Source organism: Leptonychotes weddellii, chromosome 5 (assembly GCF_054177405.1).
Source record: "Leptonychotes weddellii isolate Sample4059 chromosome 5, ASM5417740v2, whole genome shotgun sequence".
Classification (NCBI taxonomy): domain Eukaryota; kingdom Metazoa; phylum Chordata; class Mammalia; order Carnivora; family Phocidae; genus Leptonychotes; species Leptonychotes weddellii.
The window spans coordinates 34,315,568-34,342,167 of NC_138373.1; the positions used below are offsets into that span (position 1 = coordinate 34,315,568).

Genomic DNA, 26,600 nt, shown 5'->3' on the forward strand with positions numbered 1-26,600 from the left:
AGATTTTATTTATTTATTTGACAGAGAGATAGAGAGCACAGATAGAGTGGCAGGCAGAGGGAGAGGGAGAAGCAGGCTCTCCGCTGAGCAGGGAGCCTGATGCGGGGCTCGATCCTAGGACCCTGGGATCGTGACCTGAGCTGAAGGCAGACGCTTAACTGACTGAGCCACTCAGGCATCCCAAGGCTGCTGGTCTTAAGGTACCTTAAGGAAGACATTCTCCCCAGCCTGGTCAGGAGGCATAGTGAGGGGGCACTCTGGGGCTCCCGGGAGGCTGGGGTGGGAGCTCTGGCTCAGCTAGTGGTGTGTGAGTCGTTTTCCTCTTTCTGGTGGATGGCAGTGGGACCCTGGGACCTGGTGTGATGACCCCACCCCGGAACAGGAGGGGCAGTACTGGCAGAGAAGGAAGGGGACCTAGGCCCCAGCAGTGTCTCTGCCTCTGTCCCCTCTCCCCTCCCCTGCCCCACAAGGACTTACAGATCGAGATGGTTAGGAGGGGGCATCCCCTGGCCAGGGAGAGGGCTCCTGTAATTGCCAGGGTGTGAACGCAGCTGTTTGCACCCCGAAGCTAGATGCCAAGTATACAGCGTGGAGGAAAAGGGTCACACGCGGGAACGCATGAACCAGGCAGCTTTTATTGACCAGACCACCTGGCCTGGCCTGAGCTGTTCACCCAGGAGGAGGAGTAGACTCCTGGGTCAGACAAGGGGGCATCACCAGCAAGGGCTGCGTTCAGGATGGCCCTGGGGAGAGGTGGGGGCCAGCGAAGATGGTTCACTGCGCGGACCATGGCTGAACACGAGACACTCCGAAGGCTCTAGAAAGAACAGAGCAGGACCTTGGGGAGAAGGCTGTGCACTCTCCACTAACCCTTACCTCCCCCCCCCCCCAAGGCTCCTGGAAAGCTTTCTGGGCAAGAAGTGGGAGATAGGAAGGTCATAGGGTGTCTCGTGGGCACGCGGGCGTGCGCTCCGGGCCCAGATCTCTCCAGACATCCTCCACCCGCTGCTGTCCCGGCCCCCTTTCTCTCCCCACGTACCTGGCCTGCTTCACGGAGGTCCAGGAATGGGCGCCCTGCCGCGGCTCCAGTTCAGGGTCGGGCTGCGCAGTTCGCGCCCTGCGCGGGAGTACCTGCGTCCCATCTCCAACAGTTCCCGAACCCCCGAGGAGAGCAGGAGAGCACCGCGAGGGACGGGCGCCGGAGAGAGGGTGTCTTTGGCGGATAGCCCCTGGGGGGACGCGCCCAGGCCTTGGGTGTCCCAGGCAAGGGACCCGGCAGCGGGGCGCAGCGCTCGGCGCCACATGTAGGGCGAGCGGCGCAGCCCCATGAGCAAGCCCGCGGCGCGGCCCACTGTGTGGTAGCGGGGACTCGCCACGTGCTTGTACCAGGCGCCAGCGGGCAGCGCCAGCAGCGCCAGCAGCAGCAACAATGCGAGCACCGGCCGGCCCGCAGGGCCCCGCACGCCCGTGCCCCGCGCCAGGGTGCTCAAGTTGACGGCCGCCCGGCGGGGCAGGCCAGGAGCTAACTCAGATGGGGCTGGGCGCGCCGCGGGACTGCGGTGTCGGGGAGCCGGAGCGTCGGCGGCGCAGCGCGGCGGGGCCAGCTATAACTGCTCGCTGGCCCCGCCCCGCTCGCCCCCGCGGTACTCGCTCAGCTCCCAAAAGGTAGGGGGACGGATGGAGAGGGAAGAGGGGCCCAGGCTGCTGGGGCAGGGGCGTGGGTTATTGGAGTATCTTCTCTGAGTGGGTGGGCCTTCACCTAGAGCTCATCTTGACGCTCCGCTGGGGGCGCCCCTGTTCCCCCTCAAGAAGAACTGAGGGGATGGGCGGACATGGGCAAAGGGATGCCTCCTTAGCCAGAGCTCTTGCAGGTTGGGCACCAGCAGAGGAAAGACTGGGGGGTTATAAGAACCCTAGTGGGGTCAGAAGGGCTGACTGGTGGGGGTCCTCTGTATCATTCAAGAACTCTGTGTATCTCCTCTCCTGAGGGCTGTCTCTTGTCCCCCCACCCCTCCCCACCCTCTCCCACACTAGCAGGTGGGAGCCCTCCAACCCACTTCCCAGCTGTGGCTGGATGCTTGCAACCACAAGCTTGGTCACATGGAGCCCTCCCTGAGATGGTTAGTGGTTTCCCATGGCTTCCACAATAAAAAGTAAACCCCTCCTCTTACCCCAGCCCTGGCCTGGGCAGGAGAAGGCCCTGTGGACCTCCAGCCTACTCTCTGGCTGTGATCCCCCCCAAGACCACTGTCTCTGGCCAGTTTTTATCTTTCTGCCTTACCCAACAAACTGCGATTCTGCCCGCCTCTGTGTTTCTGTCCTCGAAACATCCTTCCCTTCCTTCCCAACCCAGCAGACTTGCACTCATCATTCAGGATCCTGCCTACATGGCCCTCATCTGAATAGTCCCCTGGAGTATTCCTCTGTGGCTGTATGTGTTTAACAACCTCTTCCAGAGGGCAGAGCCTGACCCATTCTTGCCTGAGCCCCAGCCCAGGACGGATGCAAACTCTGAAATAATCAGGCCTCACCCCACCCCCAGCAACCACACCACTCATGGAACATTTTCTTGATCCCAGATGCCAGGGATCCTGAAATGTCTTTTTTCTTTTTTTAAAAAATTTTATTTGTCGGGCGCCTGGGTGGCTCAGATGGTTAAGCGTCTGCCTTCGGCTCAGGTCATGATCTCAGGGTCCTGGGATCAAGTTCTGCATCGGGCTCCCTGCTCCGCGGGAGGTCTGCTTCTCCCTCTGCCTCTCTCTCTCTGTCTCTCATGAATAAATAAATAAAATCTTTAAAAAAAATAAAAAATAAAAAAATATTATTTGTCAGAGAGAGAAAGAAGCTGGGGTGGGGGGGAGCACACAAACAGGGGTAGCGGCAGTCAGAGCAGGCAGGGGGAGAAGCAGGCCCCCCGCTGAGCAAGGAGCCTGACACAGGACTCGACCCCAGGACCCTGGGATCATGACCTGAGCCGAAGGCAGACGTTTCACCAACTGAGCTCCCCAGGCATCCCTGAAATGTCTTATTTTGATCTCCAAACAATGCCGCGAGGTGGGGTAATTTTTTAAAAAAGATTTTATTTTGGGGGGCGCCTGGGTGGCTCAGTCATTCAGTGTCTGCCTTTGGCTCAGGTCATGATCTCAGGGTCTTGGGATTGAGCTCCGTATCAGCCTCCCTGCTCAGCGGGGAGTCTGCTTCTCCCTCCCTCTGCCTCTTCCCTGGCTTGTGTGTGCACTCTCTCTCTCGCTCACTCTCTCTCTCAAATAAATAAATAAAATCTTTAAAAACAATTTTAGGGGCACCTGGGTGGCTCAGTCATTAAGCGTCATAGTTTTTCAAACTATTAAAAAAAGTTTTTTTTAAAAGGGGGCGCCTGGGTGTCTCAGTCTTTAGGCATCTGCCTTCGGCTCAGGTCATGATCCCAGGGTCCTGGGATCTAGCCCCGCATCGGGCTCCCTGCTCCGCCGGAAGCCTGCTTCTCTCTCTCCCACTCCCCCTGCTTGTGTTCCTGCTCTCGCTGTGTCTCTCTCTGTCAAATAAATAAAATCTTTAAAAAAAAATTTTTAAATAAAATAAAAAATTATTTATTTATTTACTTATTTTAATGAAAGCCCTTTCTAGGACTTCTGATCTTTTTTTTTTTTTTTAAGATTTTATTTATTCGAGAGACAGAGAAACAGCACAAGCAGGAGAGAGGCAGAGGGAGAAGCCGACTCAGATCATGATCTGAGCCGAAGGCAGACGCCTCACCATCTGAGTCACCCAGGCGCCCTGATAAAAAATTTTTAAAAAGATTTTATTTTTTAAAGTAACCTCTATACCCAACATGGGGCTTGAACTCAGAAGTCCAAGATCAAGAGTCGCATGCCCGCCAGGTGCCCCGAAGTGGACGATTATCGACCTCCTTTATCAATGAAGAAAGTAAGGCACAAGGAAAATGGATTTGTTCAGATCACCTGTTGGGTAAGCAGTGGTGCAAATGGGGTCCGACCTAGATCCCCCAGCCTGACAGCACCAGTTTGGGGACCTGAACTGCAGTTCTCCATGGAAACTGCCCCTCGCCCTCTGCCTGTCTCTGCAGCAAAAGGGAAGGCGTGATTCTGGGAGTGAAGGGAACAAAGTCCTTCCTCCCAAGTCTCCCTATCGAGGGGCCACAGAGGGGCTGGGAGTACAGAGGATGCACCTCTAAGGCAGGAGGGGCCCAACTTGATTGTGGGGAGCCCTGGGGGGGCAGTTAGAAGCAATGGCAGCCCTCCCTACAAAGGCCTTGTGGAACGGGGGAGAAGTGAGCCAAGCCCAGCACCCTGTGCTTGGTGGTGGGAAGGGGGGAGGTGTGCACCTCAACCTCTCCCGTCTGCTTCTTCACTTGCAAACTGGGATGATAAGAGCCCCTCCTCAGCTTACTGTGAGCATTAATCCAGGCACGGGTCTTGGCATTACACCTGCCACACGGTAGCTGCTCAAAACATGGTCACTACCATCTCCTGCGGTTACTGTTCCCAAGGCTGACCAGCCTCCTAAGCTGTCAGTAAAAACGCTTTGATGGAGGGGTGACTGGCGCAGGGACTGGTGGGGTAGGGGATGCAGAGGGAGCTGCGGGCACACCCGGAGGGGCCTGGAGGACCACAGGGACCCCGGAGTCGTGTGGAAAGCAGCCTCCCCAGGGGGGCCCTTGGCCTGGAGAGCCGCCTGGAGTGTGCAGTGGGCGGGCAGCGCAGCACGACGCGGGTCACCAGGGTCCCCTGACGCTGCACATTCTCCGGGCTAAGAGTACTTGGTGGGGGTGGGAGGGGGGAGAAGCCTGCCTGGAGCCCTCCACTCCACCCAGCTCAGCGGGGGAGAGTCCGGCACCCCCTGGAGATGGCCCAGTAGGATCACTTGCGGCTAGGCGGTAACGGGGTCTGGAGCCATTAGAACACTGAAGTAGAGCTACAGATACCAGACGGATGAATCTCCAAAACAGTATTAAAGAAAGTACCCTGCACGATACTACGTCCCGTATCTAAAGTTTAAATACCCGTCTTGCTTGTTTATGGCTGTGAAACGCAGGGGATGATGAAGGCCCCAGTGAGATGGAGCGGGACTCCTGCTGGGTGACTGTGCAGAAGGCACGTGGGGAGGGAGCCCAGGGCTGGGCTGGGGGAGCAAAGCACACCCTAGTCCTGGGAACTCCCAGTGTGGGGTACAGAGGAGGAGGGGCTCTGAGCCCCGCCCAGCCCGGAGCCCAAGGGTCCAGTGACAAAGGCCTCCCCCATCTCCCTGCTGCAGGGGTCTGGAGCCAAAGCTCCACTCTGGGAGGAGGGGAGGAGGTGACGGGCCCATGAGAGCTGACTCTCCTTTCTGGGACTCACCTCTCCCTTCATCCACCCAACACCCTCCTAGAAACCAGGGGAGCGTGGCTTTGGGCCTGCACACCACCTTTCTCCAACGGCACCAGGCTGCCCGTGGGCCAGGACCATTCAGAGCCTGGCCCCAACAAGGACTCCATCCTAAGGACGCAGTGACTGAGCAAATCTGTTTTGTCTTCTTTTTTAAAAATTATTTATTTCTATTGAGGTAATTTACGTGATTAATATAATGCTAGCATAAGGAAGAAATTCAAACTCCCTGACCCACCCTTTCACATCCCAGTCATGCTCTCCAGAGGCAACAGCTTCCAGATCCTTCAACTGTTTCTTCTAGTATTTACTCCCTACTTAAAAACCATAAACTTAACTATTCTAAAAATCTGTGGTCTTTTTAAGAAGCCATAACTAACGTACCCTGAGTAGTATGCACATCTCGTGTTTTATGCATACATCTGCATGCCCACTGCCCAGAACAAGAGAGCAAAGAGTTCAGCTCCCGGGGAGCGCCCTTTGCAGCCCCCCAGCCCCCCTCACCCGCACCCCAGCCAGAAGCCCCCAGCATAAGTTATGACCTCATCAGGGTCCCTACCCTCAGCCGCACCAACATGTGGGGGCGGTCCTGTGCAGTGGAGGGCGGTCAGCAGCATCCCTGGCCGTCACTCACCTGTACAGGCAGAGTTAACAGCCCCTGCCCAAGATGTGCCCCAGATATCCTGGAGCCTGGGCACACCTACTTGACATGGTAAGCGGGGGGTGGGGAGACACTGAAGCAGATGAAATTAGGGACGCTCATCAGCGGACCTTAATGGAAGCAGATGGTCCTGAATTATGCAGGTGGGCCCAGCGCCACCACGTCGTTGGTGGAGGGGGGCAGCGTTGGAGGAGGAGGGGTGACAAGGACGAGGCTGGCAGGGTGCACCTTGCAGATGGAGGAGGGGGCTTCTAAAGCTGGAGAGGAGATGGATTCTCGCCTGAAGGCGTGCACCCCACCTGCACCTTGATTTTATCCCAGGCAGACCTGTTTCGAACTTCCAAATTTCCTAACTGTAAGATAATACATCTGTGTTGTTTTGAAGCTGAAAAGTTTGTGGTCTTTTTTTTTTTTTTTTTAAAGACTTATTTATTTGACAGAGAGAGAGACAGTGAGAGCAGGAACACAAGCAGGGGGAGTGGGAGAAGCAGGCTTCCCGCGGAGCAGGGAGCCCGATGCGGGGCTCGATCCCAGGACCCTGGGATCATGACCCGAGCCGAAGGCAGACGCTTAACGACTGAGCCACCCAGGCGCCCTTGTGGTCATTTTTTAACAGTGGCCATGGGAAACTAATAACCCGGTAGATGTCAGTAATGCTCCCACTCTGCTGTGACCACCACAAACGTCTCTTTGGGGGTAAAACCACCCCCAACTGAGAACCACAGACCCTTAGATTATAAACCGACACTTTCTGATTTATCTGTTTTCGGCAGCACCAGAAGGCTTCCTACAAATTTAGATGAAGCTTTGGCCCTCTCACACCCTCTCCATCCTTCTAGAATTTTGTCACAAATTTTGGTTAACTCAGTAGCCAGCGTTTATATTGTTATGGCTGCGTAGATGTTGTTCTCTGCTAAGTGTACTATGATTACATTTCCTATCTCACTGATTGCTTTTTTTACATACTTATTGTGCTATTTTCCCCCAAAGGTTCTGAGAGATAGGTCGAGTTCCTCGCAGTACCTTTTCCAGATTCTCAAGCACGCGAGGGCATCCTGATCGGTTCCATGTCTGCTCTGGAGGCTCCCTGTGGGAGATGGTGGCCTCCTACTCCAGCCTGCACGCCCCCTTTCCCACACATCCATGTTGGCGTCTCCACACGGGCATCATCCCACGCTCTGCTTTGGCTCTTATCTGGGTTGGAATCCGTTTTCTGGATGCCAGGTCATCTTCCAACTGGTACTCCCTAACATTTTGGAGACACGAACGCTCTGGTAGTTTCATGTGAATGGGGACATAGGACCTAAATAATTTGTCCCTTTTATGTCAGTGTCTTTATGCCTAATGGAAAGATTTTCTGGTTGTAGAATTTGTGGATGGATATCCCACTCCTTCAGAAATTTGAGGGAATCTCTGGCTTCCAGTGTTCCAGGAGTAAAGTCCTATTCTCAATCCCTCTTCTAGGATCTTCTCCCTCCTTACCCCCTCCTCCCTAAAGCTGTCCGCCATACGCCAGGATGATGTCACTTGCTGGGGTCCTTTCTTCCGTGGCTGGGCCCTTCCTTTCAGTGTGAAGACTCACGTTCTTCAGTGACAGCCCGTACTGTCTTATTAGATCTTGGGTAATTTGCGCCTCTCCACTTTCTCTGTTCTCGCTGACATTCGTATTAATTAGATATTGCACCTTCTAGATTCAAAGTTCCAGCTTCTTTATTTTCTTTGTGTTCTGCTTGCTGGGAGATTTCAACTGTATCTTCCCAATTTGCTCTTGAATTTTTACTTATATTTTTTATTTCTAAGAGCCCTTTCTTGTTCTGATTATTTTGTGCTTGTTATTATTCAAGGCATCCTATTCTCATTTCACGGAAGCAGCATCTCTTCTGGGAATATCAAATACAACTCTTTTTTTCCTTTTCTCAAGGTAGGCTCCCCACCCAACACGGGGCTGGAATTCACCACCCCAAGATCAAGAGTCATGTGCTCCACCAACTGAGCCAGCCAGGCACCCCAAATACAGTTCTTTCTAAAGCTTCCTTTTGCTCCCTGGGTCTGCTTAGTTTGATCCATCTTTCACACTGCAGGCTTTCCTCCTGAGTCTGGAGATCCTTGGCTGCCCATCTGTCCCCATGTGTGAGTGAGACCTGATGCTCTTTCTGTGGGGACATGGCTCTGCCAGGCAGTGGGCTTCACTGCAGGAATGGCTTTTCATTCTGTAATGGGGCAGGCAGTGAAGCTTTTCTCTGGAGCTGGTCAGTTTCTGGAACCTAAGCAAGGAAGGGGGGCGTGGACTGGATACAGAAGTCAGGGCAGGGGAGGAGGGCCCAGGTCACCGGGTTCCATGCACTGACTTGCAGGCATTCGTTTTCAGTGCCCTGCCTCAGTTCACCCTCAGTGAAACTTCTTATCAGGGTTCCCCCCAAAGGTCTTTTTTTTTTTTCTTAAGATTTTATTTATTTATTTGACAGAGACACAGCGAGAGAAGGAACACAAGCAGGGGGAGTGGGAAAGGGAGAAGCAGGCTTCCCGCGGAGCAGGAAGCCCGATGCGGGGCTCGATCCCTGGACCCCGGGATCATGACCTGAGCTGAAGGCAGATGCGTAATGACTGAGCCACCCAGGCACCCCCCGCAAAGGTCTTAAGGATGCTTTATAAAGTGAGTCACTCATCTTCCTGTTGTTCCAAAGTCTGTTGACACCTTTCACTAGCTGCCTCCTCCCTTCTTCTCTTGGCACTTGTGGATTGGCAGTCTTTTATTCCTTTGCTGTCATTAAGTGGGGTTGTGTGACAGTGAGAAGGCATGTGCATTAGCCCGTCCACCAGATTCACTTGGTGTGATGATGCCCACTTTCCAATTGAGGAAGTCAAGGGTTCAGTGAGCTAACCAAGTTCACCAGCAAATAAGTGGCTGAACTGGGGTTTCAAGCGCATTTCTGTCTGATTCTAAAGTCCAGGCTCGCTCCCCAACAACACACTGCCTTTTTCTAGAAGGCTTCAGATTTGACTTGCCTCCTTTAATGGCAGAAGGGAGGTCGGGAGTGTGCCTGTCCCCCAAGGATAGGGAGGAAGCCTACCTGCAGGGACCTGAAGCCCAGTATTCACCACCGTCCATTCAGCAAACCTGCCCTGAGGCTTCTCTGCGCCAAGCCCCTGAGCTCAGCTGGGTGTGCCCAGTGAAGAGCGCAAGTTCCCTGCGTGATTTTCCCATCAGGATCCGGGGAGATAGCCCCCAGCTTGGAGAAGGATGTCACCAAAAAACAGTCTTTTCTGATAAGGATTTGCAGGAAGTTCTTATTTGGGGAGGCCGGGGCGGGCGGAGGAGGGGGGGAGGGGTGCACCTGGTGACCAGGCCCGTGTACGCGGCAGATACAAGCGGTCTGGCTGGTCAGAAACGGTGGGCTCCCAATACGGCGGCTATATTTAGCACATAAACTGCAGGACGTGCGGTTCAATCTGCATTTCAGATCAACGCAGGGTAGCATGTCAACACAAGGACGGCCTGCCTACAGCAGGGGCGTACTCACCGGAACCACACTGAGCGCCGTCCGTGGTTGCTCTGAATTCCAAGCTACCTGGCTGGCGCCGCGGCGTCTCACCGGGCGGGCAGCCCCCGCAGAGGCAGCGGAGGGGGACCGCGCTGCGGACCGCGCCCCCCGCCCCCAGCCCGCGGTCCCGCCCGGGCCCCCAGTTCCCAGCCCGGTCTCCGAGCCCCTCCCGCGGTCCCGCGTGGGCCCCCAAGCCGCCCCCCGCAAGCCCCATTCCGCGGTCCCGCCCGCGCCTCGCTGGGGCGGAAGTGGCGGCTCACGCTTCCGCGGGGCGGGCCCGTTACTGGGCGGGGCGCTGACGTCGCCCGGAAGGGGCGGGCCCGCCGGGAGCCAGGCCGCGCCGCGCTGCGCCGGCCGGAGGGGGCCGGAGCACGGACCATGGCGGCGGCGGCGGCGGCGGCGGCGGCGGCGGCGGGGCCGGCGGCGGCGGCGGCGGGGCCGGCGGCGGCGGCGGGCGCCGAGGGGCGGCGCGTGGCCCTGGAGGCGGCGGCGGTGCCCGAGCGGGGCGGCGGGAGCTGCGTGCTGTGCTGCGGGGACCTGGAGGCTACGGCGCTGGGCCGCTGCGACCACCCGGTGTGCTACCGCTGCTCCACCAAGATGCGGGTGCTGTGCGAGCAGCGTTACTGCGCCGTGTGCCGCGAGGAGCTGCGCCAGGTGCGCCGCGCCGGCCGGGCCGCGCGTTCGGGGCGCCGGGCGGGCACGGGGCGCGGCCGGAAGGGGACTTTGCCTTCCTGGTGTCCGGCCGCGAGCCTGGCGGGGCCCCCCGGGGCGGGATCCTGACTGTGGGGCCGACTGTGGGGCTTCTGGGGCCGGCAGGCAGGAGCTGGCCCCGCTGGGTCGAAGAGGGAGCGGTCCCTATGGGGACAGTTATGGCAGTCCGGGAAGCAGAGGGTCAAAGTGGGTATTTCCAGCCCAGCTGTGTGTCTGGGCCCCTCGGGGTAACCCCGGCAAGGTCCTCCCGAGACTGGTGCTTTCATCTGTTGAGGGGCGGTGGCACTCACACCTGCCCACCAGAGGGGGGAGGCTGAACCATTGAGGTTTTCTGAAGATTGTAGGCGGATGGGGTTAAAAGTGTTACGAAGTTTTTCTCCTCCTTGCCAATTCCAACGGGGGTTGGTAGTGAGGGGGTCAGCTCCAGAGTGGAGGTGGGGATGTTTCTGACTCTGTACAGATTTGGAAGCCCTGGAGGGGGTCAGAGGGCACTGTGGAGATTTCCCCCATCGTCCCCATAATGCCAGATGCTGGCTGGAAGCACCTAATTGGACCTCCCTTGGTTTGCTTTGAGATATGTTTGCTTCCAGTGTTGTGAAAGTCCTCTGGTTTGTTCATGGAAAGCTTGGGCTGGTGACATCTGCCAGGGAATCTTTCTTCTTACTAGAAGTGACGCAGAAACGGCATTGTTGAGGAGTAGGTTTCTTTAGTTGTGTTGTTTTCCTTTTTTTTTTTTTAGGTAGACATTTATGTTAGGGGAGCCAAGACGATCCTGTAATTCCATGAGCTCTCCCATGAGCACCTATTCTGTGCTCTTTTCAAAAAAGACACTTGGAGACGCTGTTAGTCTGTAATGGAGTGGACAGAGACGGGCCTGGGAGAGATCTGGGGTGCACAAATTGTCGGGAAATCCTTGGGCCTGTGGCTTAGTGAGCGCCTCCCAGCTCTGCCCAAGGCTGCCATGCCGGCCATTCTTGCATGGCATGAGGTCACTCTTGAAGGGCCAGGTTTTCCAGTGCACCAATAGTTCCTTCCAGGAAGGCAGGGGCTGCAGATCTCACTCTGGAAGTGAGCAGACACCTCTGTGTGGCTCCTGTGGCCAGCACATGGCCTCTCTCGCTCCCTGTGGGTCCCACACCCTTCCAGTGCTCTGTGTGGCAAGCAGCTCTTGACACGAGCTGTCAGCAGGCTCCCGCTGGAGCGTGCTTTGGCACTGGGTGCCTCTGGCCGATTCTGGCGTTCCTCTTAGGCCTGCCCTGAATTACTGGGCAGCAGGAGGGTGTCCTGGGAACTTTGGGAGATGACGATCCTTTCGATTCATCTTGCTTGCTTCCCACTCTTGAACTTGCAGCTCCACCCTAGCTCTTCCTGTTCCCTGGCTGAGTCCTGCACTGTCCTCTGAATGTGCCATGCCCACTTAGGAATCCCACAGCTGCCTCCAGGGGCTGCCTCTGCTCTGTCCTCCCTTATGGGACTCGGTCTGTAAAAACCCTGAGGAAAGCATGCCAAGATGCTGTGCGGAACAGGCGCACACCTTGGCTCAGGGCTTCCCTGTGCCCGCTGTGGGGCAGGCGTTGCAAAGAGCAGACGCAGAGCAGCCCTGCAGCTGCTGGTCAGGCAGGGAGCCAGATCCAGCTGGATTGCCCAGCAGGTGCTCCGGGTGGAGGCCAGGCCGGCTCCCAGTCAAGACCAACATCAGCGCCCCCCACCTTCCTCCCTGGTCTCACCTTTCGCACAGTCCATTTTCTTCTTTTTTTTTTTCCCAGCCCATCTCTGTCAAAGAGGCCGGATGGGGCTGCTGTACAAAGTGGGGTGTGTCTGAGCTAGTACGGCCTCCCTTCCACTTCACAGGCAAGACGTGGGAAGGAGGCTGATGGCAGGTCAGGGGGTGGGACCTGCTGACCGCCCTTGCTTGTCTGGTGTCAGGGCCGCTCCCCACCAGCCTGGTCCACCTGGGCTTCTCTGGGGCCTGTACTTCCTAGGTGGGGCCCTCACTGCACACCCTCACCATCGGTTCACTCTCACCAGGGGTCTCTGCTGTCACCATGTATCCTCTCTTCCACTCACTGAGTGCCCAGTGGATACTGGGAGTGGGGAGTAACAAAGCCCCAGGCAGGAACACACACCCACCCCTGTGGAGGTCTGAGTAGAGCCCTCATCCCATCTCCCTCTCTTCAGGGACTGGCCCAACCATCCTGGGGCCCACCCAGGGGTGCCCTTTCCCCCTTGGACATCGACTGCCTGGCCGACCCAGGGGCTTCCCAAGATGGTCCATTCTCAAGTGTCTAGGCCTGGCCTGTGCCTCTGTCTTCAGATCCATGACCCTGTCCCATCAGGGAGATCACCAGGGTGGGTGGGTCTTGAGCCATGCTGGTTGGATCCCTGGTGGGTTCCTTCCCATCCCTGGTTGGGCCCCCATGCCCTGGTCCTTGTTCAGCGACTTGGTCTCGCCATGTGCCTCACCCTCTGCTGGGCCACACCGAGCCACACTGCTGCCCTCTCGTGTACTCATTACTGGTCCTGACGCCGGCGCAGGCCTTCAGGGGCCCAGTCCTGGTCTTATAGCCTGTCTAGGAGGGGCCCTTAGCATTTCGCCATTCCCACCCCCAGCTCCAAACCTGCTCACCCTCGTTCTCAGACAAACGCAGCCTTTCCCTTCCTTAACCTCTTCCTGAGGTTCCCAGTGTCCCCCCTCTCCTGGCTTGGCTCAGGTGTGCCCAGAATTGGCTGCCCCATCAGACTGCTCAGGAGAGACAGACGCCCCTGAGAATGGCACCCTGCCTCTGTCCACAGCGAGGGTGCCGGCAGTAAGACACCCCCCGCCCCCCAGTGGATCCGAGCAGACCTCTGAAATTAAGGCGCTGGAGCTGGGGGAGACGGTGGTTGACAGTGGCATCGCGGCACGGGCTTCCTCTGGGGAAGAAGTTGTTCCTCTGCTGAGTTGCTGGACTGGCTGCTTTTTGTCAGGGGGCTTCCTCACGGGAGGACGCTGCCCCTGCCGCCCATGATGCCTCAGTGTAAGCAGGGCCCTGAGTCCCGGCAGCCGATCCCACGACAGACCCTGTGATCTGTGGCCAGCTTGTGGCCCTGCGCGTGCAGGCGCTGGTCCCCTGGCAAGAGGCAGGAGGAACTGGGGTCAGGGCCAGGAAGGCGCCCTTGTGAGTGGCGTGGGGCAGGGCTGGTGTGGCCTTGTCCTGGAAGGGCGGGAACCGTGGAAAGAGGCCAATGTGAGGCCCAGGGGCCTGGGAAGGGAATGGGAGGGGGGAGGAGGGGAAGCCATGGGAGCTTAGCTGCAGTGAAGCACCCACCCGAAATACGAATGGGGCAGGGGCGGGAGCGGGCAGCCAGTTCACCAGACAGGATGACAAGGGGAAGAAAGGCCTGCTGGGGTATTGCTCATCCTCCTCCTTCCCCCAGAATGGGTGTGGCTGGACCATGATGCCTCCCTTGGGCTGGAGGGGGGGGTGCTTGGGGGTCAGCGTGCTCTCCCCACAGTAAAGAAGTGGAGACTGAGCTCCCTAGCTTCTCCCCCAGACCCCCAGGGAACCAGTCTTAACCATCCTGCTGCTGGGGACAATGTGACCACCATTCTCCCCAGTCAGTCCCCTGCTTTCCCAAGTGCATGGCCATTGTGATCCCAGACGTCCTCCCTGGCTGAGCCTAGCTGAGCCTAAACAGATCAGGGATGACCTTGACATGACCCTTCCCAAGGTGAGGACGCTGAGCAGAGGTGAGCGACCAGGCCCAGACTGCGGGGGACAGTAGTGGAGTGGGAAGGGTCATGGAGAGAAGGAGACCAAAGGTGTGGTCTTGGTCCAGGGATGGGGAGTGGGGGCCAGAGAGGAGGGAGCCCTGGAGGGAGCTGTGCTCTTGTTGGTGCAGAGGGGGGACCTGAGCCTGTGAGAGGATCCTGGGGGCGCTGGGATGGGGGTCTGTGGAGGGGCAGCCCGGCAGGCTGTACCTGAGCGTGCCCGAGACCCCCTGGGAAACAGCCAAGCTGCACGGGTGTCTGCACCCAGGCCCCCCCCACGCACCCCAGCTCGGCACGTTGGCACCCCTGGCAGCTGGTTAATAGGCAGGAGGCAGCCAGGGGCTGTGACCGAGGCCTGCGGGGGAATCCCTCTCCTATGGCATTGCGGGTGGACAGAGGGTGGCCTGGCATGACGTGTGGTCACCTGGCTTGTCCTGGTGGCGTTGTTTCCATAGCTTCTTCTTGGACGTCATCTCTACCTTTTCTGCCCTGTGCTCAACACCCATGTGTGGTCTCTGTCACTGCCCCCGGGGGTCACTGCTGACCCCTGTTCCTCTGGGGTGACCTCCCTGGATGAGTGGGGAACCTGCTGCCCCCGGTGGCGAGGCTGGGTGTTGTGTCTCCACATGGGTCACCCCAGGCGCGGGCTGCAGGTGAGGAGAGGGGCCTGGGCAGCCCAGGATGGCAGAGAATGCTGCCTGCAGGGCCGGCCTCGGCCTTCTCAGCAGGGGCTGAGTGCCTCCCTCTTCTCAGCCCGACGGTGTCCTCCACTGGGTGCCCACAGCCCTGCTCACCAGCCCCTCTCACTTGGTTCTAGGTGGTCTTCGGGAAGAAGCTTCCTGCCTTTGCCACAATCCCCCTCCACCAGCTGCAGCACGAGAAAAAATATGACATCTACTTCGCTGATGGAAAAGTTTTTGCCTTGTACAGGTGCGAGAGATCCTTAGCCCGGGATTCCGAGGGCCTGTGGCCAGCCCTGCACTGGGGATGGGCACATCCCCGAGCCCTCCTGTGCTCCTCACAGCCCTGGGGCGCAGATGTCAGAGCCCGTGCTGTTTTCTCTCCTGTAACAGGGATCTCATAGCAGCCCCCTGGGGTGGCGGTGGGGACAGGGGCAGCACATTCAGAGAAAACACTCTGGTGGAGTGCACAGTGCCTACTTTCTGGGGCTCTGTGAGGTGCACTCGAGCTCCTGGGAGTTGGGCTCTTAGTCTGTGGCAGGAAAACCCCATAAAGGGGTACAGTTGTCTCGGGAGTGATCCTCCTCATCCAGGTGAGGGTGTGGGCCCAGTGTTCACGCCCTGCTGACGTGGAGCTCAGCCCTCCTGGCCAGGAGCAGCACTGACTCTGTGGGCGGAGCCCTGGTGGGCGTGGGTGGGAGTGCCTGTCCGCCGGCCCCTGCTCCTGAGCGCATGCAGGAGCTCGCTCCGGACGGTGACACTGAGTGCCTGCGGGGTCGGGGGGGTCCTCGGTGTCTCTCCAGGCAGCTGCTTCAGCACGAGTGCCCGCAGTGCCCTGAGCTGCCGCCGTTCGGCCTCTTCGGGGACCTGGAGCAGCACATGCGGAAGCAGCACGAGCTCTTCTGCTGCAAGCTGTGCCTCAAACACCTCAAGGTGTGCCCTGGGCCGCGGAGCCCACCCGGGGGCCCGGGGAGAGCTGGGTGCAGGCGGTTGGGGGCCTGGCCCCTTGTCCCCCTAGCTCTCCGGCCTCACCCAGCCCAGGCAGGGGGGTGCTCCTGGTGTGTACGGTGCTGTGTGTGTATGGCCGGGGGGACCGAGGCAGCCCTTTGTTGCGGGGCCATGGGAAGGGGCCTGCCCACGCCTAGCACCCTCTTCCCTGCAGATCTTCACCTACGAGCGCAAATGGTACTCGCGCAAGGACCTGGCGCGGCACCGCATGCTGGGGGACCCCGACGACACGTCACACCGTGGGCACCCGCTCTGCAAGTTCTGTGATGAGCGCTACCTGGACAACGATGAGCTGCTCAAACACCTGCGCCGCGACCACTACTTCTGCCACTTTTGTGACTCCGACGGGGCCCAGGACTACTACAGGTGGGCGCGGGCCCGGGGCACCGGAGCAGGTTGGGTGGGGCTGCTGGCCGGGGTGGCAGGGCCTGCAGACTCCTGCTGACACCCTGGCCCTGCCAGCGACTACGCCTACCTGCGCGAGCACTTCCGGGAGAAGCACTTCCTCTGTGAGGAGGGCCGCTGCAGCACGGAGCAGTTCACCCACGCCTTCCGCACTGAGATCGACCTCAAGGCCCACAGGACAGCCTGCCATAGCCGGAGCCGCGCCGAGGCCCGCCAGAACCGCCAGATTGATCTGCAGTTCAGCTACGCACCCCGGCACTCGCGCCGCAGCGAGGGTGAGTGAGCGGGGCTCCATCGGGCTCCAGCCTGGCACTCCCCGAGGCCCGGAAACCCGACAGCCCGGCCCCGGTCTGGCCCATCGTGTGTCTTCCATCTGCCGGCTGCGGGTGGGGGGCTCCAGGGTTGGGAGCACTGTTGGGAGAGCTGCTGTATGGGGTCGTGGCTGCGGCATACTCTTCTCCCTGCCCACTTCTTGCTCTGAGCCAGTCCTCAGGGCTCATGAGCTGGGGGCGGGGGGATGTCTCTGCTGGGCAAGCTGGAGCACTGGCCTCGGGCTGGCCCAGGCCTTTGACAGGCTGTGTCCCGGCCGCAGGGGTCGTCGGGGGTGAGGACTACGAGGAGGTGGACAGGTACAACCGTCAGGGCCGTGCCGGCCGGGCCAGTGGTCGCGGAGCCCAGCAGAACCGCCGAGGAAGCTGGAGGTACAAGAGGTGGGAGGATTTGCGTGCCGCTGACATTTTCCTGGCGCCACCCCTGGGGCGGCGGCGGTGGCCGGCAGCTGGGTTGGGATGGCGCATGGGGATCAGGGGACTTTGGCCTTCTGGTGTCTGGTGTCCTTGGCTTGGCAGTGGCGGGGCCTGCTTAGTGTCCTGAGTAAGCAGACATTTCCCTACTCTTTTCCCTAGTTCTAGGCAGAGGCACCAGAACCCTGCAGGTGGGGGTGGGCCGGAGGGGCCTGTGTCACTGGGTGGGGCTTCAGTGCAGGCGTGCTGTGAAACGCTCACGCTGCCGGCACATGCTCAGGCCAGGCGCTGTCCCCACTGTCCAGCAGGATGGAGGCATCTTGGACCCCAGACACTGGGCCCACGTGCTGCCTGGGGAGCCCCAGCCTGAGACCCGCTGCGTCGGCAGCGCCCTCTCCTGGCCAGTGAGGGCAGGCGGGCACCGGCTCCACTGGCCCCGGGACAGCTCCCAGTGGCCAGGCTTGGGTGGGTGGGGGAGGTTCCTGCCCAGCTCCTCGCCCTGCACGCCGCCGTGGTCCCTGGCCTTGCCCAGCCTGAAGGCTTCCCCCTCCCAGGGAAGAAGAGGACCGGGAAGTGGCAGCTGCCATCCGGGCCTCAGTGGCCATGCAGCAGCCGCAGCAGGAGACGCGCAGAAGTGAGGACCGGGAGGAGGGCAGCAGGGCCAAGAAGGAGGAGGCAGGGCTGCGGGCGCTCGAAGAGCTCCGCGGCCCCCGGCGTCTGCCCCGGACTCAGGGCGAGGGAGCAGGTGAGCTGGCTGTACCGGCAGGCACCTGGGAGGGGAGAGGCAGGCTCCTGGTGAGCACGGTGCTTGGGAGTGACAGGGCTGAGCCCTGAGCTCACCCTGGAGGGTCTGCTCCCACCTCCTGCACGTTGCTCAGCCCTAACATAGGGTCCTTTCGTGCCTCCTAGGCCTCAAGGAAGCCTCGCCCAACGGTCCTGTAAGCCAGGAGGGCCTCCCAGCAACTGGCCCGGCCACAGGGGCCACGCCTCCAAGGTACACTCGTGCACAGCTGGGGGGTCTTCCTGTGGAGGGTGGGTGCGCAGTGGGCTAGGGCCCTCAGGCCACTGACGCCACTCCCCTCCTTGGGCTCAGCACCCTCCCACCTCCCACTTCGAAGCTCAAGGATGAAGACTTCCCCAGCCTCTGCGCCTCTGCATCCTTCTCTTCCTCCACCTTGTGCTCTGCTGCGGCAGCCCTGGGCCCCGTGGGGCTGGCACTGGCGTACCCCGTCCCTGCCAGGGGCAGGAGCACCTTCCAGGAGGATGACTTCCCCGCCCTGGTGTCCTCCGCCTCCAAGCCCAGCACCGCCCCCACCAGCCTCATTTCCGCCTGGAACAGCAGCGGCAGCAAGAAGGTGGCGCATCCCACCCCGGGGGCCCAGACTGCTGGCGGGAGCAGCCAGCCCCCCAGGAAGGCTGGGAAGGGGGGCAAGGGTAGCAAGAAGGGCGCGCCACCGCCCTCAGAGGAGGAGGAGGAGGACGGCCGCACCGGCCTCACCGCCCAGGAGCTGCGGAGCGTGCCCACCACGGTAGCCGTCTCCTCCCTGCTGGCGCTGGCCTCCACCCATACCCTCCCCAAGGTCGGCAAGAAGAAGAAGGTGGGCTCGGAGAAGCCGGCTGCCGCCTCACCCCCCCCACAACCCCCTGACAAAGATGGGCCCCCTGGGGCCGAGCAGGCCCCCACCACAACTGCCAGCAGAGCCGAGGGACCCGTTGCCCTCATCGTCAATGGACACACAGAGGGGCCGGCCCCGGCTCGGAGCACGCCCAAGGAACCTCCTGGGCTCCCACGGCCCCTGGGCCCCCCCCCCTGCCCCACACCCCAAGAAGACTTCCCAGCACTTGGAGTCCCCTGCCCACCCAGGATGCCCCCTCCCCCAGGTATGTGTGTCTGGCTCTGGCCTGCTTCTGGGCATCTGGGAGGGGGCCGGGGTAGGAGAGTCAGACTGGAGCCCCGGGGTTGAGGGGAGCACACCCTGAGGGGCAGTCACAGGCCAGCAGGTGGGGGGAGGGAAGCCTAGTGGCACCGCTGACTATGAGCAGGGCACTTACCCTCCGCATCCCTTGCCTCCCTGTAAAAGGGGGCAATCCTAGCACCCTCTGGAGATGGGGGAGTAAGTCGCCCTAGGCCAGGATTGCTGCAAGGGAGCTCAGCGTGTGCATCATCGGGTCCTGGTCCTGCTGGACGGAGCCCGACCTCGGTGGGCTGAGCAGCCTGGGAAGCCACGGCAGCATGTGGCAAGCAGGGCTCACATTCGGGTCTTGCTGTGCCGCCCCTGCAGGCTTCAACGCTGTGGTGCTCCTGAAGGGCACCCCACCCCCGCCTCCGCCCGGCCTGGTGCCGCCCGTCAGCAAGCCACCCCCCGGCTTCTCGGGCCTCCTGCCCAGCCCCCACCCAGCCTGTGTCCCCAGCACTGTCACCGCCACGAAAGCGTAAGTGGGGGTGGGCCGCCCAGCCTCGTGCCCCTAGAGGCCGGGGAATGCCCTCACCTTGGTCCACCCCAAAGGCTTAAGCCACAACCTCCTGCCCGTGTTCCGACCCTCAGGCCCAGACTGACACCTGCGCCACAGGCCTACCTGGTGCCCGAGAACTTCCGGGAGAGGAACCTGCAGCTCATCCAGTCCATCAAGGACTTCCTGCAGAGTGATGAGGCCCGCTTCGGCAAGTTCAAGAGCCACTCGGGGGAGTTCAGACAGGTCAGCCAGGCGGGTGTGGGGGGCCAGCATGGCCACTGCGGGGACTCAGGCCCGGGCTGGGCGTGACTGGTTTGGCTCTGGGTGGCAGGGCGTGATCTCCGCAGCCCAGTATTACAAGAGCTGCCGCGACCTGCTCGGGGAGAACTTCCAGAAGATTTTCAACGAGCTGCTGGTGCTCCTGCCCGACACGGCCAAGCAGCAGGAGCTGCTGTCCGCACACACGCACTTCCGGGGCCGGGAGAGGCCTCCTGGCGCCAAGGCCAAGAAGAACAGGAAGAGCGCATGGCAGGCCAACACCCGGCCGGCGGGCCTGGACTGCTGCGTGTGCCCCACCTGCCAGCAGGTGCTTGCGCACGGTGACGTCAGCGGCCACCAGGCACTGCACGCTGCCCAGGACAACGACTTCCCATCCTTGCAAGCCATCGCCAGGATCCTCACGTAGCCCCCCCAGCATGGGCAGGAGCTGCCACACCCACGAGCCTCCTTCCTCCTCCCTCCTTCCTGGCTGCCCTGCAGCCAGGTAAGGCCCTGCTGAGGCCGCTGCTCAGGCCCCTCCGCCGGCCAGCCCGCCCGGGGTCGCCAGGAAGGCCCACCCGCCCTGTCCGCACACCATCACGTAGGAGTCCATCCAGTTTCCTCCTGGGGGGTGGGCAAAGACCCCTGCCTCCGTGCTGGGCTGGTCTGGGTTTGTGTTTTCCTGCTTTTGGAAGGTGCAAGGGGAGGGAAGGGTCGGGACGCAGGAACCTGTCCATGCTCTCAGAGCTGGTGGCAACAGCGGGCCCTCTCCAGGCCCCCTGAGCCCGAGGGCTACAGCGCCGCCGCCCCCGAGCCAGAAGCTGCGGGGCCACCAGGGCCGGAGTCAGATGTTGAGTGTGTTGTGTAAAGTTGGCTATTTCGTGATTCAAGAACGTTCAGGATTAAAAACAGACACGAAATTGTGCTGCTTGAAGTTGAATCTTTGTATGAGACAAGCTGAATCTGGGATCTCAAATTGCCTCTGACCTTTTATAAGACCGTGTATCTTCAAATAAATTTATTTTGCAATAATGCACATAGCTGGTGTTCTGAGCTTCTCTGCCCTCCCAGGTCACCCTCAGGGAGGGGGGAGCTCAGAGCCGTCCAAGGCCCCAGCTCCGATGGACAGCCAGGGGCCAGCTGGGGTGGGGGACGACCTGTGTGCACAGCTGGGTAGCTGGGCTTTGCTCTCGGGATGCGGCCGCCGGTCTGGGCCCGGGGCCCAGTCCTGGACATCTTGCACTGCCCAGGCTTTCCAGGAATAGACACAGCCATGTTTGACCTATGCTTATGTCCCCAGTAAAACCGTCCTTCCAGAACGTGGGAGTCCTACAGACTCCAGGTTTGCACCCACAGACTAGTAAAGAGCTCCTAACGATAAACAAGAGCGCTTCAGAAGCAGTGGAGGGCGCATCTGAAATTCTGCCAGAGAATAATTTGTGCTTAATTATTTGGATGCAGTATCTCGGGAGGGGACCAGACTGAGAAATCGCCCCTTTCTGCCCTAAACACACGTAAATAGTAGAAGACAGTTCTAAACACATAGTTACATCCAAATCAGGCAAAGGAAATGTCCTCACATGAGAAGACACATGTCTTTGGAAGTGGGTACCCCCTGGGATGGGGGTACCCAGGACGATGAGGGCCAGAGGCGCACGGCCGTGGGCTTGGCCAGCGCTTGGGGCCCGGCGCAGACAAGAACCTTCAGCCTCTTTACCCTCCCCTGGGCTGTGTAGAGGTCACCTGCCTTCCCCGGACAGGCCGGTAGCCCCTCACAGCCGATGCCCCCTTTGCAGACCTGAGGACAACCAGCCCCACAGAAGAGTAATCTGGAAAACGGGGGATCCTGTTGACAACGTTGAAAACAAGCTCTTCTTAACGAAGCAAGAACCACGCTAACACACGGCAGCGCTGAGGTGGTGCTGGCTGTGTGCCAAACCCTGCTCTGGGCTCTGCCCCTGTGTTGGCCTGCCCCCCAGCCCACCCGCATGGCCGCAACCATTCTTTTGGAAGGGGAGCCCAGGGCACCGACGAGAGACTTGCCCGAGACAGCCCTGCCTGCTTGGATGTGGCATAGCCAGCCCTCCAGCCCCAGGGACGGTTCTCAGCCCCGCTGCCCTCAGCCGGGACATTATTAAATAGTTAGACGTGAACAAGTAACTGAGCTAAAAATCCCAGTGGATGGGTTCAGAAGCAAACAGGACCAAGCTGGGGAGATCTCCAGAGGCTGAGTTAGCTAGCCGGGGAATGTGGCTCCGGAAGCTGCCTGCAGCACCTGATGGGGGTCCCAGGAACAGAGGTGACACGTAGAGACATAATGACTCCCTTTACATGCGGTGAAGAAAAATAGAAAACTAAACAAGCACTGGACGCCTGGCTGGCTGTGTCGGAGGAGCATGGGACGCTTGATCTCAGGGTCATGAGTTCAATCCCCATGTTGGGTGTGGTGATTACTTAAAAATAAATAAAAGTAGGGGCGCCTGGGTGGCTCAGTTTGTTAAGCAACTGCCTTTGGCTCAGGTCATGATCCTGGAGTCCCGGGATCGAGTCCTGCATCAGGCTCCCTGCTCAGCGGGGAGTCTGCTTCTCCCTCTGACCCTCTCCCCTCTCTCTCTCATTCTCTCTGTCTCAAATAAATAACTTCTTTATAAAAAAATAAAAATAAAAGTAAATGGTTGTTTAAAAAAAAAACAGGACCCCTGGGTGGCTCAGTCGGTTACGCGTCTGCCTTCAGCTCAGGTCACGATCTCCAGGTCCCGGGATCGAGTCCCGCATTGGGCTCCCTGCTCAGTGGGGAGCCTGCTTCCCCCTCTCCCTCTGCTGCTCCCCCTGCTTGTGCTCTCTCTCTATCAAATAAATAAATAAAATCTTTAAAAAAAAAAGCACTAAGAAGGATAATTTTTTTTTTTTTTAAGATTTTATTTATTTATTTAACAGAGAGGGCAAGAGAGCACGAGCAGGGGGAACATTAGAGGGAGAGGGAGAAGCAGGCCCTCCGCCAAGCAGGGAGCCCGATGCGGGGCTCGATCCCAGGACGCTGGGATTGTTACCTGAGCCAAAGGCATACGCTTAACCATCTGAGCCACCCAGGCGCCCCAAGAATAATTCTTTAAAAAGCCACATCTCGACACAACACAACTTAGAAAAAAATCCCAGTAAGTTTTACCAAAGGGAAAAAACAGATAACCCGCTAAAGAATACGAATCATACTGTCATCACTGCTCTCGTCAACAGTATAGGATCCTAAGGAGAATACAGAAATACCTTCAAAGTTCTAAGGAACAAGACTTCACATTTATAGTCCCAGCAAAACAATCCTTGAAGAACGTGGTAGTAACATGAAAGAAGTTCACATCCACAGACTGATGAAGGAACTGCTAAAGATGTGCGGCGACAAAAAATAATTCCTAGTCCTGCTGTTCTAAAAAGAAGAGGTGGGCATCTCCCCAGCATTTCCGAGAGTTGGCTCTGAGCAACCCAGGGGCAGCCCAGCGGGATGTGCAGTGGGGGCCTCAGGGACCCCCAGAATGTGGACATCAGCCTGGCCACCACCTGTTGCCCCTTCCTGGGTTCTGGGCCCCGAAGGGGCAGATCCCAACCTTGGGCACCCACAGGGGCAGGGATAGAAATGACTCGGCCAGCCTCGGCACCAGGTAAACTCACTTACAGTCTTTTATTGTAAAGAAGTTGCAGTTGAAACATGGGACACTGAAGATACACAGTCACGGAGTGTTCTTTCAGAAGAGGGAGAGAAAGATTCATATATACAAAAACTGTAAACATGTTCACTTAAATACCCACACAGAATTGGTCTATGCTACAATGTAAAGGGTAGTCACCCAACTGCAACTCCAGAGGGAGGTGCCTCTCTGTGAGAACGGAGCCCGGCAACTGCGTTTGGTATTAACATAACTTTGAGCGATGCATGAGTAGTCAGCTATGCAGAGGGACCCCAACCTCGGGCTGTGCTGTAAAACGGGGTGCAGGGCAGGTTGCTGAGGGGCTGGTCCGGGAAGCGGAAGGTAAAGGGGTTTGCACAGATGGGCCATGTCCAGGGCACTGTGGGCACACAGAGCCTCTAGGCCTCCCTCCTTGTGAGGCGCCTGTCTTGCCAGGCATCCAGGTGCCCCAAGCCTCCCTCAGGCAAGGTCTTACTGAAGGGGTGGGAGAGGGCTGGTGCCCAGGCCTACAGCCATGTTGTGCCTTCCTAGCCCAAAGTGCCCGCATCCGCGCAGGCTCCTGGGCCAAGGCAGGTAGGGGCAGGAGCAGGGGCCACAGACAGTGGGGCTGCTTGCGGGGAACTATGAGGTGAAGCCCGAAGACCTGACCACAATCACAACATCAACAGGACCAGGCTACTCTAGCGAGCCCGTGAAAGCAAACGGATGGAGGCTCCAGACAGTGTGCACACAGCCCCGCAGGGTGAACCACCACAACTCCGGAGCAGGGACCGTCACTACCCCTAGGGACATGGGATGGGAGCAGTGCCCATGCTCCAGGGGACAGCCCCTGCACCTAGCTACGGAGGGCAGCTAGACCCCTGACCCCAGGGTGGACAGGTGAGCCACGGGCTAGCTGGCTCATGAGAGGAATGACCCGCTCGCAGGCTGATCCACTAGAGGCTGGAGGATACATGTCCAAGGCTGCACTGTCCCCTCCTCAGGACCTCAGGCCTGGGGTCAGCGACTAAGGGGACAGGGGGAACTTGGGGTGAGGGGGCAGCCTAGGCACCCTGGGAGCTACCGTCTCTCGGCCCCAGAGGGCCCACAGTGGCCACCCTCTCTGTCACACCCGGCACTAGGCCAGGAGGACCTGAGGGAGGTCCCAGGAAACCCTGGACCCTGGCTTGGGGGCAGCCTTCCAGCCCCAGTGGGGGCCTGCCGGCCACTAGTAGGCAGGCACCTGGTACCCTTTGGGGCTGGTGTCCAGGGTCTCGGTGAAGGGAGGGCTCTGGTAGGTCTCGGTGCCCTCCACGCCGCTGCCCACCGGGTAGCCAGGGTAGGCCTGACCCGCCCCGGCGCCCATCTGTTCGGTGGCAAAGAGCGACATGTCCGTGCCCAGGCGGAACCGCTTCAGGGCCTTCACAGTGAGCGCCACCTGAGGGGGAGCCCTGGGTCAGCCAGCACCGACCCCGCCCCACCCCGGCCCAGGCCCGGCCCCCGCCGGCCGCACTCACCCAGCTGAGGATGGAGAAGAAGCTGAAGGCGATGGCGGCCCGCGCCGCGTCTCCCGCCTGCAGCGTGGCGGGCCCGGGCGCCGTGCGCTGCCACTGGTTGGTGAGGAAGCAGAAGCCCACGAACCACAGGAAGGACCAGAGCCCTGCGGGCAGGCGGGAGGGTCAGGGGAGGCCCCGCCCCCCGCCGGGCCTCGCCCCCGCACGCGCGGGCAAGCCCCGCCTCGCGGAGCCCAGAGGCCCCGCCCCCCGGCCCGCCCACCTGAGAAGCCCAGGTCGAGCAGCACCGCGCGGCGGCGGTCGCGGACGCTGCTGATCTGCTGGAAGCGCAAGTCGAGCAGCAGGAAGGCGGCGCAGGCAAGGAAAGCCCCAAGGCCGAGCGCGACGCCGAAGCGGCAGGCGCCCGCGTTCCCGTTGAAGACGCAGCGCAGCTCGGGCCCGCTGTCGGTGTTCACGTAGCCCTCGTTGATGATGGGCCCGAAGACGGCGATGGAGAACACCTGCGGGCGGCGGGCGGCGCTCAGGGCCCTGCGGTGGTCCCCTTAGCCGCTGTCTCTGTCACCCACCGCGACTGCTCACGCCCTCAGGCCTGTCCCCACGTTCCCTGGCAGCACGGGGCCCATTTGTGGGTGGGGTCTTCGGGCACCCCTCCCTTAATAGCTGCCTCAGGTATTTTAAATTTATGGACGGCATCACTAGTGAGCATCTACTATGCCCAAGCACTATGCTTAAAACCGCTACTTTACATGCATTCCTCCTAGAATCCTCCCCTCAAACCACAAGGGGGCCGTTGTCATCCCCTTTATAGATGGGGAAATTGGGGCTTCAATTAGTGAAGTCACTTGGCTGATAAAAGACGGGGCTGACTTTCAAACTGGGTCACTGGCACTGTGTGGGGCCCACAGGGTGTCTGCATGGCCCCCTCGAAACTGTAGGAACAGGAGCCTTCACCTGGACCAGTGATTCCTAGGCTCCAGCGGGTGACGCTATGGGAGGCAGGTGTGGAGAAGGGGGAGGCAAGAGCACAGGGGGGAGCAGCGCAAGGACAGGGGCACAGCTGTCACCCAACCCCTCATGGAACCCACCCTCAGCATCTGGGAGCTGTGTGGCCCTGCTTCCTAACATGCCAAATATAGTAACAGGTACAGCTCATGGAGTGTTGGGGCCAGAGAAAATAATGCCCACCCAGCATCCTGCACTTGGTGGGCACCCAATGGATGATAGCCCCGTGTGACTGATTATTAGCATCATAAGTGTTTGGGCTCAAAGGCGATAGTATTGGGGCACCTAGGTGGATCAGTTGGGTGAGCGTCTGACTCAATTTCGGTTCAGGTAGTGATCTCATGGGTCATTGGATTGAGCCCCAAGTAGGGCTAGGGCTCCGGGCTTAGCAGGGAGTATGCCCAAAATTTTCACTCTCCCTGTCTTCCCCCAACTCATGCGCTCTCTAATAACAAACAAACAAGTCCTTTTTTAAAAAGGTGATACTGTTGAACTCTGGGGCTCAGCCAACTTCAGCATCCCCTTACCACAAGGGCTAAAAGGCAGGTAGGTGGTAGACCATAGTCATTTTACACTTTTTTTTTTTTTAAGTAGGCTCCACGCCCAACGTGGGGCTTGAACTCATGACCCTGAGTTGCATGCTCTGAAGACTGAGCCAACCAGGCGCCTCTGGACCAGTCATTTTATTTTATTTATTTTTTTTTAATTTTTTTTTAAGACTTTATTTATTTGCGAGAGAGACAATGAGAGACAGAGAGCATGAGAGGGAGGAGGGTCAGAGGGAGAAGCAGACTCCCTGCCGAGCAGGGAGCCCGATGCGGGACTCGATCC

General features: G+C 59.4%; 3 protein-coding genes across 4 annotated transcripts in view; 1 reads left to right on the forward strand and 2 right to left on the reverse strand.

Moving 5' to 3' along the window:
• Window positions 1-617: 617 nt before the first annotated feature.
• Window positions 618-9,964, reverse strand: NPW (neuropeptide W). Its single transcript, XM_081818890.1, is given in 4 exon segments — window positions 618-817; window positions 1,040-1,115; window positions 1,118-1,604; window positions 9,869-9,964. Coding segments are annotated over 4 exon segments (744 nt in total). The 3' UTR covers window positions 618-732.
• On the forward strand, window positions 9,948-20,628 carry ZNF598 (zinc finger protein 598, E3 ubiquitin ligase). 2 transcript variants are annotated; one of them, XM_081820302.1, is made up of 12 exons: window positions 9,948-10,238; window positions 14,864-14,976; window positions 15,530-15,659; window positions 15,889-16,100; window positions 16,197-16,414; window positions 16,732-16,849; window positions 17,437-17,627; window positions 17,792-17,876; window positions 17,976-18,763; window positions 19,165-19,315; window positions 19,429-19,579; window positions 19,668-20,628. In XM_081820302.1, exons 1-12 carry the CDS (start codon window positions 9,963-9,965, stop codon window positions 20,019-20,021), a joined length of 2,787 nt encoding a protein of 928 aa, XP_081676428.1. In that variant the 5' UTR covers window positions 9,948-9,962; the 3' UTR covers window positions 20,022-20,628. The 2 variants fall into 2 exon arrangements, with proteins under 2 accessions (XP_081676428.1, XP_081676429.1); XM_081820303.1 differs by having other exon boundaries at window positions 16,732-16,840.
• Window positions 20,629-23,248: 2,620 nt separating this feature from the next.
• Window positions 23,249-26,600, reverse strand: part of SYNGR3 (synaptogyrin 3) — a 5,248-nt gene continuing 1,896 nt past the window's right edge. Inside the window, exons 2-4 of the mRNA XM_006741917.3 lie at window positions 25,030-25,267; window positions 24,771-24,913; window positions 23,249-24,691 (exon numbers count right to left, since the gene is read on the reverse strand). Of these exons, the coding sequence (XP_006741980.1) occupies window positions 24,482-24,691; window positions 24,771-24,913; window positions 25,030-25,267 (591 nt within the window). The 3' untranslated portion in view covers window positions 23,249-24,481. The remainder of the gene's footprint in view (window positions 24,692-24,770; window positions 24,914-25,029; window positions 25,268-26,600) is intronic.

Excerpts from the sequence above, each read along its gene's own strand:
- ZNF598 (XM_081820302.1), top strand. The coding sequence starts at position 9,963 with ATGGCGGCGGCGGCGGCGGCGGCGGCGGCGGCGGCGGGGCCGGCGGCG. Across the intron at positions 16,101-16,196 it reads GGGGCCCAGGACTACTACAG|CGACTACGCCTACCTGCGCG; the intron begins GTGGGCGCGGGC and ends TGGCCCTGCCAG. Across the intron at positions 17,877-17,975 it reads ACAGGGGCCACGCCTCCAAG|CACCCTCCCACCTCCCACTT; the intron begins GTACACTCGTGC and ends CCTTGGGCTCAG.